The sequence below is a fragment of the Sturnira hondurensis genome, unplaced genomic scaffold (genome assembly GCF_014824575.4).
Source record: "Sturnira hondurensis isolate 20B ecotype Veracruz unplaced genomic scaffold, ASM1482457v3 Scaffold0007797, whole genome shotgun sequence".
NCBI classification, from domain to species: domain Eukaryota; kingdom Metazoa; phylum Chordata; class Mammalia; order Chiroptera; family Phyllostomidae; genus Sturnira; species Sturnira hondurensis.
The window spans coordinates 353,760-367,922 of record NW_028080428.1 but is presented as its reverse complement, the minus strand read 5'-3'; the positions used below and the strand labels follow the sequence as shown (position 1 = coordinate 367,922).

Below are 14,163 nucleotides of genomic sequence, written 5' to 3'. Positions count from 1 at the left end.
TCGGAGAAGAGAGCGTTTGCTAAGTATTCCAGGGCTGACCTAGTAGTGTCTTGTTTGCAGGCTTCAGGCGCACGTGGGAACACCACAGAGTCGGCAGCAGTCCTCTTTGTTGCAGTAAGTGTTCAAACCTATCCTTTTCGGCCGGTTGAGTGTGGGCAGGTCCTAAGGGAGGTGCTACGGGGATGATAAAAATGAACTCTCTCTCTCTGATGGATTAGTGGAGAACTGTACGTTCTGAGTAGCACCGTCCGTTGTAGATGTTTGGGGGGGTTTATTGATTGGGGGTTTTTAGCTGTGAAGTGTAACTGGCGTTAATGAGATAGGCTCCAAGGTATAAAACTAAGTGAAGGGTGCTCTTAGTAGTTTTTCTTTTCTTTTTTTTTAAGATACGGTTCAGTTCAAAAGACCTTACGGGTTGGAGGATGGCACTGGACCCGTCCTCGTGCAAGGCGGTGATGACAGCGGGTGTGCTTCAGGTAGGTATGCAATGATTATGCAGTTGCGGGTAGGGGGACGGGGTCCAGAAGGCATCCAGTTGCCTGGCCACTCCATGATGAACAGAAAATGACAAGCATATGACTGAACTTAAAAGTGATGTCATCTTACTTTACTGAGAAGTGGGCCCAGAGTATTTAAGGGTCTTTGAGTGGCGCTTCCTGGGTGCCTGCAATGCCTCTTTTTTCCTGTCTCTAGCATCGCCTCATCAATCGTGAGGAATCCAGCTGCTTCCCAAGGTGACTGCAGGTAACTGTTCAAATGAGCAACTGGGGTGTCCTCTCTCCAGCGTTCCCCACAGCCAGGAGATCAGCTGGTCGATGGAGCAGTGTCTCCTTGCAGCTTGTTTCTCTTGGAATGACTTCCTTGGGGAGGGAGAGGACAACCCAGTAGTACAATTGGTTTTGGGGGGGTGTCACCCACGTGCCACTGTCAGATGATTTGAATTGTTATGCTGATGCTCTGTGAGGTGTGACAGGTAATAGCATGTTAGAGTTCTGATGACAGTTTCTGTTAAATGAAGAAATCTGAACCCATTCTAACATTTTAAAGTAATCGCTTGCTCCTTGTTTACAGGTTGTCCTGATGATTATGTATTTACCTATCTTAACGGTAAGTAGCTTCTCCCAGTACTGAGGCGAGTTAACATATGTGAACCTCTTATCCAAAGGAGAACTTAGCAACATGGGCTCGTTTTTGGTTGCTAGAATTCTGATTGACCCATATAGCATTCTGGTTTCTCTTGTTCTTACAGTGATTTTTATTGCTCTCTCGCCTCCCCTAGATGTCCACTGATCTGCCCAGGGTTGAACTCTTGGAAAGTGTTGGAAGTGGTGAGTATCTGTCACTTGATTGTGGTTTGCTCAGAATCCAGTGCGAACAGGCATCCTGTCTTACCCGGGTCTAGCCCCAGAGCCAGTAATGGTGAACCCACTGGGGCTGGCTGGGGGAGGAGATGAGAACTTGTTCCCTAAGGAACTGTCTGAGGTACCACAAATACCTGTGGGTAGCATTAGCTTTTCTTAGGGGGTAATCCATCAAACCACAGCTATGAATAGCTTCAGCTGTGTTAGATATTTTTGCTAATTGACACGATCTGGTTTAGGAGCAGTGGATCCTATCTACTACTGAAGGCCTCCAAGGTTAAAAAGGTTAGTCGATTAATGCCAGGCTTGTGCCATCCAGTAGACGGTTTCTGTGATGAATCAAACTAGCTCACTATGACTTATATAATGAGAACATTTGAACACCTGAGAAACTGGAGAAGCCAGTAGCAGAGTGGGGTACCTTGTTAAGGAGTTTTTATTAACGACAGCTTTGTCTTTCCCTAGGCACGGTTATCAGTAATCTGCTTGTCTACCCAAAGGTGAGTGGTTTCCGTGTGTGTCGGTGTGAGCCACATGCTGGGTAGAAAAATGCTTTTTTCGGTCTGTGTACATGATGACTTACATGGAATCTCGTTCGGCTGATGACTTGCTGTTGAGACTCGGAAATCTGATTTTCTAGGACCTGGCTGATGAGGGAACTTTCAGTGCAGGAGTTACACGTTGCCGACTCAGTCTTGTTTGTTTCAGGTCCTGCACCTTCTCTCAGAACCAAGGAATGATTTGAGGTAAATCTCTTTGCAACACATGTAGTCTATGGCTGATATATCAAATTTGTCACAGTTGGGTGTGTTGCACTGTTTGGGTCACTCACCAGTGATGAGTTTAATACCGCCCCAGTCTGATCATTGTGACTGAAAGGTATTTTCTGAGCTGTGAGCTTGCCTTGGAGTGAAAGTCAGCAGTGGGAAGGTAGTTGAGTGGGCCGTGCAGCCAATAGGAAATTCTTTAGAGGACTACCTGGTTCTTGTAAAACGAGTGGTGAAACCTTACGTGTCGTGTACAGGTCTTTCCCCAAACAACGGGTTCCTAGGGCTGGTTGAGAGACTTAATTTCCAATCATTCTTTTGCAGGGGATGTGTAAGCCGTATCTCTGCTCAACTTCATGCTGAAGTCAGAGGTGAGTAAATTGAGATGCAAAGTGTGGACCGAGCTAACATTTCCCAGTGATGAAACAGTCACACGTCTTACCTCCTGTTCTAGTCCCAGAGCCTGTAAAGGTGAACCCACTGGGGCTGGCTGGGGGAGAAGAGGAAAGTTCGTTCCAGAAGGAACTGTCTGAGGGGTCATAAGGATTTCTAAACATGGGAAAGGAAAGAATAAATCACTTACTGAAAATTTGTTCTTTTTTCCAGGTTTAAAGAAAGAACAAATGTATATAATGGTAGGTATCTGCTCATGTATTGGTATTTAGTAGTCAAAGTGCTGGCGTAATAAACAGAACGCTCCGAGAGTTGTACATTGGTTTAAAGGCTAGCTCCTTGTAAACTCTCAGTGTGTATTTTTTCATCCAGTAAGAAAACTCACTTTTCTTTTTCTCTGTAGGATGTCAACTCTTCCAAAACATCAAAGGAATTTTCAAGCAATTTCTTGCATGCTCTGGCTGTTCAGATTTGCACATAATTGTTTGTTTTTGTAAATAAAAGATTTAACCTTCATTGTGATTGGTGTTTTTGGTGGATGGTGGTTTACCTAAACCGGGTGCGGCTTTTAGGGTGTCTAGTAGGGTGTCTTTAGGGTGTCAAGTGTCTGTTAAACACTTGTTCAGTGATTAATAAGCATTGAACATCCATCTTGATCTCCATAAACTGAGCAAATGCAAATGGCTCCTTGAGAAATTAGTCTCATACTAATGGGACTAAATGGGTTGCTTGTCCTCACATATAACTGATGCTTTCAGATATTTTCTCACTTTTTAATTGGAAGGGAAGGAGAGAAACGTTGATCAGCTACCAAACTCACAACCCAGGCAGGTTCCCTGACCAGAAATTAAACCAATGACCTTCCACTTTGCAGGACAGTGCTAAACCAGCTGAGCTGCATTAGTTGTTGGGAGTGTTTCTCTGATTAGGCACTGAGCAAGCTGGCTTTGGTTTGGGGGATGAAGTAAGGGCAGAGGCACACCACGTGGGAGGGTAGTGGTTGGGTGGGGCGTGCACTTGGGTCAGAGGTTGGTTGACATGCACACTGGCCCCCACCCTACCTGGCACTTATGGCTGTCGTCAGATAAGGACCATCCTTACATTTCCCAATTATGAATTCAGGGCCTAAGCTTTAAGATATAGCCACCCCTCTATTCAGGGGTATTGGTTCCAGGTTCCACAAGGATATCAAAATTCAAGGATAATACTCTTAACCTAAAATGTTTTTGCACCCTTTGGTGTGGCAAAGTGGACTGAGTGAATGCCAGCCTGTGAGCTGAAAGATTACCAGTGTGATTCCTACTTGGGCACATTCCTGAGTTTCGTGTCTTGGTTGCCATTCGAGAGGCAGCCAAGCGATGTATCTGTCCCACACTGATGTTTCTCTCCCTTGCCTTCTCAAACTTAAAAAAGTGTAATTGCATGTGACCTAGGCACAACCTGCTTCAAATCATCTCTGGAAAATGCTGTGTAAGTAGTACTGCATTGAACTGACGAGTTCCATGTTCAGTGCATATGCAACTACCATAGGCTTGTTACATAGCACATACCAGCAATAATGAAGCTTTCTAAAAATAGCTTCCACCTGGGGTTCAGCCTGCTCTACCCAGAGGAGCACACTGAGGAGCAATGGAAAGGAGCCAGGACTGCTGGAACCCCTTCCCCATGAATTCATGGCGCAAGTGTAAAAAAATAAAAGACCTGTACTGGTTTAAGAAGAAAGCTTCCGCCGTGGCCGGTGTAGCTCAGTGGATTGAGCGTGGGCTGTGAACTACACGATCGCAGTTTGATTCCCAGTCAGGGCACATGCCTGGGTCGCAGGCCAGTTCCTAGCAGGGGACTCACAAGAAGCAACCATACATTGATATTCCTCTCCTTCTCTCCTTCCCTTCCTCTCTAAAGATAAATAAAATCTTAAAAAAAAAAAAAGCTTCCATCTGGTTTAGTCTGTATGCGGAACCTGCAGATCCAGAAGTCCAACTATGCATTTCATGTCAATATAAGAAGGCAACTTGAAAGTACTGTTTTTGTCCATTAGGTGGTAGCCCCACAGATTTTGAAAGTTGTCAACAGTAATACAGCCATGGGAATGGGAGGGCTGGTCCTGGAAGGGGATCTAACAAGGCTCCCCACCAGAACGGGGTTGGTGGAGGGGGTGACGGGGAACAGAGAAAAGTCCTGCAGGCAGGGGGAGGACCCACAGAGCGCTGATCTGGTAACCAGGGGAGAGAACCCACAGGCACGTGTGACGGATGCTTTGTGGAAGCTACAAAGAGATCAGAACAGACGGAATGACCAGCTGTGTCAAATTTTAGCCACACACCAGCCACTGCATTACCTCGTCCTCTTCCCTGCCGAGGAGGGCAGGTGCCAGAAGCATCCTTGGATAAGAGGAGGAAATGGAGGCAAGGAACAGATTAACTGCCCATCGTCACAGAGTAGGGGAGGAGAGGGTCAGCTGTCAGCCCCAGGGATAGAACCATCAGACCGGGATATTAGCTCTGGGGTCTGGAGGTACTGTTACCCCAGATCTGGGAAATGCAGTTCCATCTGGGATAGCATCTGATTTTCTTTACCATTGTGGAGTGCCTCCTCAATAAATATAAAGAAATGGACAAAGGGCCTCCCAGGGAGGGCGTGTATTTCCAAGTTCTCGTGAAGCAAGCCCTCACTATCAGTCTCCTGTACCCAGGCAAGACAAGGTGGGTAGGGGGCAGTAGCACGAGAGTGGAGGAGCCACTCCCCACTTGCCTTTGCTTCGGAGGCAGAACAGGGCTGCTGCTGAATGTGAACGCCCAGCTGGAGATCTGCCCACCTAGAAATCCGTGCTCCAGGCCACTCATGCTGGCTGTGCCCTGGCCAGAAGAACTGGAGGCTGCTCCGCCCGGGGCTGTGGCTTGCCCCAGGTTAGGTCTTGCAGAATTTGGAGAAGGATGAGATTGAGAGAACCTGAATTCTGTTTTTGCCCTCGTATTAGTTTTTTTATTGCTGTTGTAACAAATACCATATGCTCGGTAGCTTAAAACAAAACAAACGGAAGTCAGAGATCCAAAATGGATCTCAATGGGCTAAAACCAAGCTATGTCAGCAGGGCCGAGGCTCCAGGGGCAATTCATTTCCTTGGCTTTTCCAGTTTCTAGAGGCCACAAGGCATGACCCTCTGCCATCTTCCGTTTGCAATGGCTCATCAAATCTTTCTTAATGCTGCATCACTCTGATATTGAGTCTGATGCCTCCTATTCCTGAGGGCCCTGTGATGATACCAGTGGGCCCACCAGCTAATCCAGGATAATCTCTTTCTCAAAAGCCTTAACCATGTTTGCAAAGTACCTTTTCCTACATAAGGTAAAACATTCTTAGGTTGTAAGAATTCCGGGGGGGGGGAGGCATTATTATACAAACCACATTCTTAATTGAGCCCCTTCCTGGAGGCTCTGGGTTTTACTGCTTCTGGATTTACAGAAACCTTGCTAGTTGAAATTATATCAGTGAAAATGGAATGAGTTACTCCTGCCTGAAGGTTCTCAGCGGAGCCCATACCTCTGACACGGAACCCAAACCTCTACTTCCAGCCCAGCTGCCGCGCTTCAGTTAAGGAGGTTTCCAACCGAACATAACACATTTATACGAATATAGTTTCCAAGGAAACAGGACCTCAAGTCCCTTCTCAGACAGGACCTGATATAGAATCCCTTTCATACAGCCGTGCTTTGCTTTGAGCCTATAGAACTGCCCATTCAAATTGGACCTACGCTGGCTTCACCCGCCTCTCCCACTGCTGGATCCTGATTTAAGAATCAGGAACCAAGCCCTAGCTGTGGATTGAGCACAGGCCTGCGAAACAAAAGATCGCGGTTCGATTCCCAGTCAGGGCACATGCCTGGGTTGCAGGCCAGTTCCCAGCAGGGGATGCACCAAAAAGCAACCATACATTGATATTTCTCTCCTTCCCATGTAAAGATAAATAAATAAATAATTTAAAAAAATAATCAGGAACCTCTGATTAAAAAAAGAATCAGGAATCTCTGAAACGTCTTTCTCAGCGCAGGTTTCCCCCTCTGGTGAAGGGTGCACGGCAAGATGCAAGTGGAGTGGAGGCGGATGTGACAAGTCAGTAGGGGGAGCCCAGCAAAGAGCCGGATGCCAGGAGAATTCACTCCTAAAGGCCAACCTTCAATGTGTGTCCTCACTGCTCATAAACACCCACTATGTGCGTGACTATTTCCCCACTTAGGAGAGAGGAGCCTACGGAACCTAAATCAGGAACTGGTGAGCAGGGAACTGGTGAGCAGGGATCCCAAATCAGCAATTTGGACTCCAAAGCCTGTGCTCCCGGACCGCGGCCGCTCCAAACGTGTCCCGCAGAGGGTACACAGTCACGTGCCCCACCTGCAACCCACTGACGAAGATCACCGCCGGTCCGTCCCCGGCGGCTCCGAAAAAGCTTTCAGGGCGGGAGACTGGAGCTACAGTCGGGGGGGGGGGGGGGGGAGACCAAGTGGCCATTGAAATCAGGACTTGTATGTGCACCAATCCTAAAAACGTTCAAAACTGGGAGGGCGGGTTTATGCAAAACACACCGTGGAGTGAGCAAGTAGGAAAAGCGGTAAAGAACCCTATTTTAAGGTCTGTTTCCGAAAACGTGCTGCTATTTTGAAATTATAATAATAAAAGTTGATACTGGGAAAAATTACTTATTGGAAAAGAGTCCAATCATTAGGCCATTAAAATCGCCACAAACGTAATAACTGTAATAATGGTAAGCCTGGCCCACAGCGACCAGGGTTGGTATCGCTTCTCGGCCTTTTGGCTAAGATCAAGTGTAGTATCTGTTCTTATCAGTTTAATATCTGATACGTCCTCTATCCGAGGACAATATATTAAATGGATTTTTGGAGCTGGGAGATGGAATAGGGGCTTGCTCCGTCCACTCCACGCATCGACCCGGTATTGCAGTACTTCCGGGAACGGTGCACCCCCTCGGGGGAATTAATATTGGTTAAAAATAAGGCTGGTAATCTGAGAACAACCAACTGTCTGTCTTTTACTACTTTAGCAGCGTTGTGGTGCTCTCCCAGTGTGATGTGAGGTCGCATCAGTAAATCAGTCATGCGACTTACTACATAACTGGTGGGAAAAACAAATACGGGGCATTACCGCAGGTTGTAGATTGCAGCTTGTGTGGTCTCCTTTGAACCCGTTTTCACCTCAGTGTAGGAAAACTAAGGTGAAACCCTATTCTCATCTTTTTAAAACAAAGATATTTTAAAATTTCATTTTAAAATGGGTTTTATTTTCCCCTGCTTTCTTAGTTTTGTGTTTTTTACACCCGCAACCTGCGCCACAGTACTGATTTCAATAGTACTCCTACACAGAAAAGAATGCCATGATACTTTGGAGCAACGAGACGCGCTGGAGTTGGTTGGCTGGACGCGGCATCGCGGTCCAATGAAGATGTGTTTCCTTCCAAGTTAGGATTGGTTGAGTTCCTCTCCAGATCCCTGCGAATGTCCCTGCCTTTCGTTCTCGAAACTAGTGAGAGCAGGCGGCAGACAGGCAAACTTCCGGCACCTTAAAATCCCGGAAATCGCCTCGGTCCGGATCCCACTCCGCGCACCCTGGTGACGCGAGTGCTGCGCCGGAAGTGCAGCTGTGGGTTGCCAGCTTCCGTTATGGCTGCTGCAGGGGCACGTTGGAACCATGTGTGGGTCGGCTCCGAGACTGGGATCCTTAAAGGTGGGTGGCAGGATCGGGTGTCGGGAAGTGGTGCGGGCGCCAGCTCGCGATCCTGGTGCGACTGACACCCGCGTCCTGCAGGGGTGAACCTTCAGCGCAAACAGGCAGTGAACTTCACGGCGGCGGGACAGCCGCGGCGCGAGGAGGCGGTGAGCGCCCTATGCTGGGGCGCAGACGGTGAGACACAGGTGAGCAGCTGCTGGCCGTACTGAAGCTGAGGGTCCGGTAGCCTCGCTCTCCTCGCCATCCTGTTCTCTGCCTGCAGATCCTGGTGGGCTGTGCTGACAGGACCGTGAAGCACTTCAGCACCGAGAAGGGCAGATTCCAGGGCCAGAGGCACTGTCCTGGTGGGGAGGGCACGTTTCGAGGCCTCGCCCAGGTCGACGGGTAAGACCAACACCCTCAGTGAATGCCTGGGATGACCGTTGAGGCTCACACAGGACGGCCGAATAATAGTGACCAACCCTTAGGGGGACACGGTCCTGGGCTGGGTGACAGGGACCCTGTGTCTTTTGTTCTTTCATTCATTCCTATAACAAGCATTTATGAACACCTACTGAGTTACATGCACTCAGCGAAATGCAAGGGCTGCAGGTAAACCAGACACACATACAGTACTTACCTTCATAGACGTTGCATCCTCGAAGAATTTTCTCCAGGTTCCAAAGCCTTTTGAGTGACCCTGAGCACTGAATAGTTTAGAGGATGTTTTTAAATGGGGAGTGACAACCACCAACCAGGTGATGAAGCTCCCAAAGTAAAGGACAGGAGGAAAGTGCTAGTGGTCCCATCACTGGCATAACTTTCTTCCACAGATGAAGAGAGGAGGTTGTGAACAGGCCGTGCAGGTTTGGTGCTGATAATTCTTGTGGATGGGATAAGACGTTTGAAGTAGATCTTGAAGAATCGTTAGACTTTGACAGGTGGAGAAAGGGGTAAGGGCACTATAGAAACGGGCTACTGCCCAGGCAGAGGCCAAGGTTTGGTGTCCAGCTACAGGGTACCTTTCAGGGAAGATAAATAGCATTTGGGGATTAACACCGAGGAAGCATTTTACTACAACATGGGCAAGGTAGGTTGGGATTAAGTGCAAAGGGCTTTAGGTGCCAGGCTGAGAGATCTGCACTTTTGTTTTATAGGTGGTGGGGTTGTTGGTTTTTGAGGGGCAGTTCTGTGGTCAGAGCTGTGAGTCTGTAGGAGTGTGGAGAATGAATTGCGAGGGCAGTTGGAAGACTATTGTCACAGCCCCAGCAAGTGATGCAGGCACTGAACCTAGGTGGCGAGGGTGCGCAAATGTAAAAGAGCGTAGCTGCCACTGTACAGCTGCTGGGGAAAGACTCCTTAGGGCTTCTTGGGAGGGGTTCTTGGAGAGATGGACATTTAGCGCCTAGAACACAGATCAGGGAACTCAAGAGGCTGCTTTTTGACTTTGGCCAAACCCTAAACCCAGGCCAGTCCCATTTCAGTCCTTTCAGTTACTGATTCTGACCCCTGGCCCCCTGGTGATTGACCTAAGACGTAGAAATGCCTGCACGGCTAGATGTAGGTGTGGAATACAAAGTCAGCGCTTTGGAGTATCACAGACTTGATTTCTGGTTCTGATGGTTTTTAAAAAATATTTATTTATTTTATCTTTAGAGGGGAAGGGAAGGAGAGAGGGAGAGAAATATCAATGTATGGTTGCCTCCTGTGCGTCCCCTGCTGGGAACTGGCCTGCAACCCAGGCGCCCTGACTGGGAAATTGAACCACAATCCTCTGGTTCACAGGCCCGCGCTCAATCCACTAAGCTACAGCAGCCAGGGCTGGTTCTGATGTTTGCTGAGTGGGCTAACTGCTTAGAGCTTTAGGTTCCTCACTTATGAAACTGATAAACGTTCACTCTGTTGAAGAAATTAAATAATAGGCTCTGACTGGTAGTTCAGTTAGTTACACTGTCATCTCCAATAAGTCAAGGTTGCGGGTTCCATCCCCCACTGCAGGTCGTTTGCAAGTATCAACCAATGAATGCATAAACTAGTAGAACAGCAAATTGATATTTCTTTCTCTCTCTCTGTGCCTATCTCTAAACAATAAATAAACATTTTTAAAGTAATTTAGATAATAGACACTGAAGCCGGAAACTGTCAAGCCCTGCCTAGACTCGTTACCTGGAAACTTCCTTAGGAAGAGGACTGGTAACACTTTCATGTTCTTTTCTTCGGCCTAACTGTATCCAATCCTTCCTCTGCCTGCAGCACCCTCATCACATGTGTGGACTCTGGGGTTCTCCAAGTCTGGGGTGACAATGACAAGGAGACATCTTCCGACCCAGTGAGGCTCCCCTCCCCTGATCCTGATGGTTGTGGGAAGGCGGGAGGGAGCCAGGGGAAGATGTGAGTGAGGGCATTGGGCAAGGAGGGTTAGGGACTGTGGAACTGACGCCCATTTCCCTCCTCATCTCCTTCTTTCCAGCTCCTGGAACTGAGGGTGGGCCCTGGGGTGTGTAGGATGCGCCAGGACCCAGCGCACCCCCACGTGGTTGCCACAGGTGGGAAGGAGAATGCCTTAAAGGTGTGGGACCTGCAGGGGTCCGAGGAGCCTGTGTTCAGAGCCAAGAACGTGAGTGAAGGGTAGGGAGGGGCTGGGGTCCAGGGAGGTGAGGTCACTGACCATGAGTCAGAGACCAGGTGGGTTTAGGGGTTGATGACTAAGGTCTGAAGGAAGGGGCACCCTGAGCTGCCCACAACCCTGTCCCCAATCTACCCACTCCACCAGGTACGGAATGACTGGCTTGACCTGCGAGTTCCCATCTGGGACCAGGACATACAGTTCCTCCCCGAGTCACAGAAGCTCGTCACCTGTACAGGATACCACCAGGTGAGACATCACCCCACCCCTGCCTCCTACGGGGCTTCAGCAGCCTCCTAGGAAAACACCTTCCCTGTGTAGGCTCCGTCCCTATCCTTTGTCACAGGGGCCTGTCTCGCCGTTCTTCCGTCTCTGAACTCGCAGAGGAGGGCACACTCCCCCATCCGTGCCTGCCCCGTCACCGTCTTTTACCGCATTCCAGTTTGGTGGACCGTGACTCTTCCTTTCCCTCCCAACTAGGAGAGGAGAGAAGGGAGCATTGCCTTCATGGTGGAGTCACAGGGTGCAAGTGTCGTGAGAGGACACTGGGCTCCGTGTCCAGAAAACTGGGTTTCTGATCCTCATGATTTAGCCTCTGATTTGCTCCAGGACCCAGGCTTGACTCCTCTCTGGCCTCAGCTTTGTAGAAAGGGCCCAGCTGGGGAGCTCAGGCAGGACTGGGTCATTGGATTTGCTGTTTCCTTTGCTCTGCTCGAAGCACACATGAGGGCTGACTCTCTCCTCCCTCGTTCAGGCTAAACCTCTGTGCTTACAATTCAGCACTGCCGACAGAGGGCTGCCTTGCTCTTCCATCCCAAGATGGGAGTATGGGGGTCTGGAGCGGTCACGTATGCAGGCCGAGGGAATGCTGCCTCTTCTCAACCCGGGAAGCCGCTCCCCTCAGCCCCGTCCATGTTTGCTCCTAAGAAGCTCTCCTCCAACCCCCAACACTCAAGAGGGGTGCATTTCAAATGAGAAAGTTTCTCCTAAGAGCGGGTCATAAACTGGAAAGCAGGACACAGAGGAGGAGGTGAAATGTGGGGAAGCCACAGTCGGGGGCTTTGTGTGGTGAGGGTACCCTTGTGATCCCTCGGTCTTCCTCCAGGTCCGTGTCTATGACCCAGCCTCCCCCCAGCGCCGGCCAGTCCTAGAGGCCACCTATGGGGAGTACCCACTGACGGCCATGACTCTCACTCCTGGGGGCAAGTGAGTGTTTACAGGGCAGAGTGGGGTCAGGAAGGACTCCGGGAGGCTCCTGCTGACCTCACCTGCCTCTGGTCTCCTCCTCAGTTCAGTGATTGTGGGGAACACTCACGGACAGCTGGCAGAAATCGACCTTCGGCAAGGTAGTGAGCCGGGGAGCCCTGGGGGAGGGAGATGGCAGGATTCCCTCTGAGGCAGTAGTGGGGTGGTAGACCTCTCATTTAGGTGTCAGATTATTGGGGTTCAGGGTGTGGATTCAAAAGCTGTATGAGCAAATTACTTTAACTAGGGTAAATTACTTTAACTCCCTGTACCTTTGTTCCTTCACCTGTGAAATGGAGATGTAATAGTAACTCCCATCTCAGCATTATATTGAGGATGAAGTAGTGAAATGTAGTGATTTGAACAGTAAACACACAGTCCTGGCTGTTGGCTGGCCAGCTGGTGCTGATAACTGCCCCCTTCCCCAGGGCGCCTACTGAGCTGTCTGAAGGGGCTGGCAGGCAGTGTCCGAGGGTTGCAGTGCCACCCTTCAAAGCCACTACTAGCCTCCTGTGGCTTGGACAGAATCTTGAGGGTACACAGGATCCAGAATCCACGAGGCCTGGAGCACAAGGTGAGAGCCTGCTGCCTCCTATGCCCCCCATTCCTGTTCTGTATATTTCAGCATGTTTGGCTCCTTAAGGCCTCTCATTTCTTGCAGGTTTATCTCAAGTCTCAACTGAACTGCCTTCTCTTGTCAGGCAGAGATAACTGGGAGGTAAGCAGTTGGGTCTGGGAAGGTGGGAACCAAGGGCATAAGATGTGAGGATTTATTTCCCTGAGGGGAGAAAAAGCAGCTGGAACGCAGACTGGCACTCTCCGTCTCTCTGCCACGTCACTTAATTTTCCTGAGGAGTGTCAGTAGTTATAGTCCTGCCAGGGTCACTGCCATGGGTGACAAGGAAGTGGATGGGGATTGTTTCCCAGAGCAGGCGATAGAACTGGTGGTACTTGGAAAGGTGGTTTCCCAGTTCCAGCCTCCTTCCCTGTGGGTCTGTTACTGTGTCCCTGACTCCTACGCTTTTCTCGACTCACCAGGATGAACCACAAGAGCCTCAAGAGCCCAGTAAGTTATCCCCAGAAGACACAGAGGCAGATGAACTTTGGGCTTCTTTGGAAGCAGCTGCCAAGCGCAAGCTCCCTGATTTGGAGCAGACCCCAGGGGCTTTCCAAACCAGACGGAAAAAGAAGAAGCGTCCTGGCTCCACCAGCCTCTGAAAAGCCTGAGCTCATTTTGTAAATAAACGGCTGACACCCATAATGACCCTGAGCCTTTTGTGATGGGAGAAACGAAAGGGGTGGCTGGCTGCTCTCTGAGCTGGGGCGGCGGGATATCTGACGTCACAAAAGCCTGGTGGGAGCCCGGTGGACTGGGGTGGGTGGCACGGAGTGCTGGGCTGCGTGGGCCATGGGCTGCTGCCAGGACAAGGACTTTAACACCGGTGGGCGGGCCCAGGAGGCTGAATCGGAGGACGTCGGGGAAGGTGGGAATACAGTTCACCTGGGGTGCCCGGGGGAAGGGGGAAGGGGGGAATATACATACACCTGGGGTCCCCAGGAATGGGAGCAGGGGAAGGCCCAGGAGGTTGGGTGGGGGAGGGGACAGCGGCACTCAGCGGCCTCACCACCCTCACAGACACCGAAGGGGCCGATGTGAACTCGCCGGACCAACGCAATCACAAGTCTAACGAAAGCCTTTTGATCACCGTGCTGTGGCGACGGCTATCCCTGTTCAGCCGTCGGGGCTCGCGGTCAAAGAGGCAATCAGTCCAGAGTCAAAAGAGGCAATCAGGCCAGAGCAGCCCGGAGGGAATCCTGGAGGAGCCGGAGAAGGGTTGATCCCAGCCCTGCTCTCAGTCCTCCCTAGCCTCCAGAGAATAAAGTTTCTAACGTGTACCTGCCAGAGCGTTTGTGCCTCTTGCCACTCTGCCCGCACTGGGCGCTAGCCCCAGCTGGGCTTCGGTCTCTTTAAGGCTCCTCCCCTGAGGCTGGTCCAGCCGCGCTCTATTCCTAGGGGGCGAGACCACGGCTCCGGTCTAGCCAATGGAAGAAC

The 14,163-nt window shown here is 50.1% G+C and overlaps 1 protein-coding gene and 9 non-coding genes across 10 annotated transcripts; all 10 read left to right on the top strand.

Annotated features, from left to right (window-relative positions):
• The first annotated feature begins 174 nt into the window (after positions 1–174).
• Positions 175–243, top strand: LOC118991837 (small nucleolar RNA SNORD26). Its single transcript, XR_005067482.1, has one exon. It is a non-coding gene; the product is annotated as a small nucleolar RNA SNORD26 (small nucleolar RNA).
• Positions 244–545: 302 nt separating this feature from the next.
• On the top strand, positions 546–619 carry LOC118991835 (small nucleolar RNA SNORD27). The gene has a single exon (XR_005067481.1). It is a non-coding gene; the product is annotated as a small nucleolar RNA SNORD27 (small nucleolar RNA).
• A 307-nt stretch (positions 620–926) lies between these two features.
• LOC118991834 (small nucleolar RNA SNORD28) lies at positions 927–1,001 on the top strand. The gene has a single exon (XR_005067480.1). It is a non-coding gene; the product is annotated as a small nucleolar RNA SNORD28 (small nucleolar RNA).
• Positions 1,002–1,363: 362 nt separating this feature from the next.
• On the top strand, positions 1,364–1,486 carry LOC118991841 (small nucleolar RNA SNORD22). Its single transcript, XR_005067486.1, has one exon. It is a non-coding gene; the product is annotated as a small nucleolar RNA SNORD22 (small nucleolar RNA).
• A 201-nt stretch (positions 1,487–1,687) lies between these two features.
• Positions 1,688–1,754, top strand: LOC118991833 (small nucleolar RNA SNORD29). Its single transcript, XR_005067479.1, has one exon. It is a non-coding gene; the product is annotated as a small nucleolar RNA SNORD29 (small nucleolar RNA).
• A 174-nt stretch (positions 1,755–1,928) lies between these two features.
• LOC118991838 (small nucleolar RNA SNORD30) lies at positions 1,929–1,998 on the top strand. Its single transcript, XR_005067483.1, has one exon. It is a non-coding gene; the product is annotated as a small nucleolar RNA SNORD30 (small nucleolar RNA).
• A 190-nt stretch (positions 1,999–2,188) lies between these two features.
• On the top strand, positions 2,189–2,257 carry LOC118991839 (small nucleolar RNA SNORD31). Its single transcript, XR_005067484.1, has one exon. It is a non-coding gene; the product is annotated as a small nucleolar RNA SNORD31 (small nucleolar RNA).
• A 283-nt stretch (positions 2,258–2,540) lies between these two features.
• On the top strand, positions 2,541–2,666 carry LOC118991840 (small nucleolar RNA SNORD22). The gene has a single exon (XR_005067485.1). It is a non-coding gene; the product is annotated as a small nucleolar RNA SNORD22 (small nucleolar RNA).
• A 4,645-nt stretch (positions 2,667–7,311) lies between these two features.
• Positions 7,312–7,502, top strand: LOC118991846 (U2 spliceosomal RNA). The gene has a single exon (XR_005067490.1). It is a non-coding gene; the product is annotated as a U2 spliceosomal RNA (small nuclear RNA).
• Positions 7,503–8,146: 644 nt separating this feature from the next.
• On the top strand, positions 8,147–13,371 carry WDR74 (WD repeat domain 74). The gene is made up of 11 exons (XM_037052962.1): positions 8,147–8,257; positions 8,339–8,445; positions 8,523–8,644; positions 10,493–10,568; positions 10,710–10,856; positions 11,013–11,114; positions 11,971–12,071; positions 12,156–12,211; positions 12,539–12,684; positions 12,772–12,828; positions 13,149–13,371. Exons 1-11 carry the CDS (start codon positions 8,194–8,196, stop codon positions 13,326–13,328), a joined length of 1,158 nt encoding a protein of 385 aa, XP_036908857.1. The 5' UTR covers positions 8,147–8,193; the 3' UTR covers positions 13,329–13,371.
• The last annotated feature ends 792 nt before the right edge of the window (positions 13,372–14,163 follow it).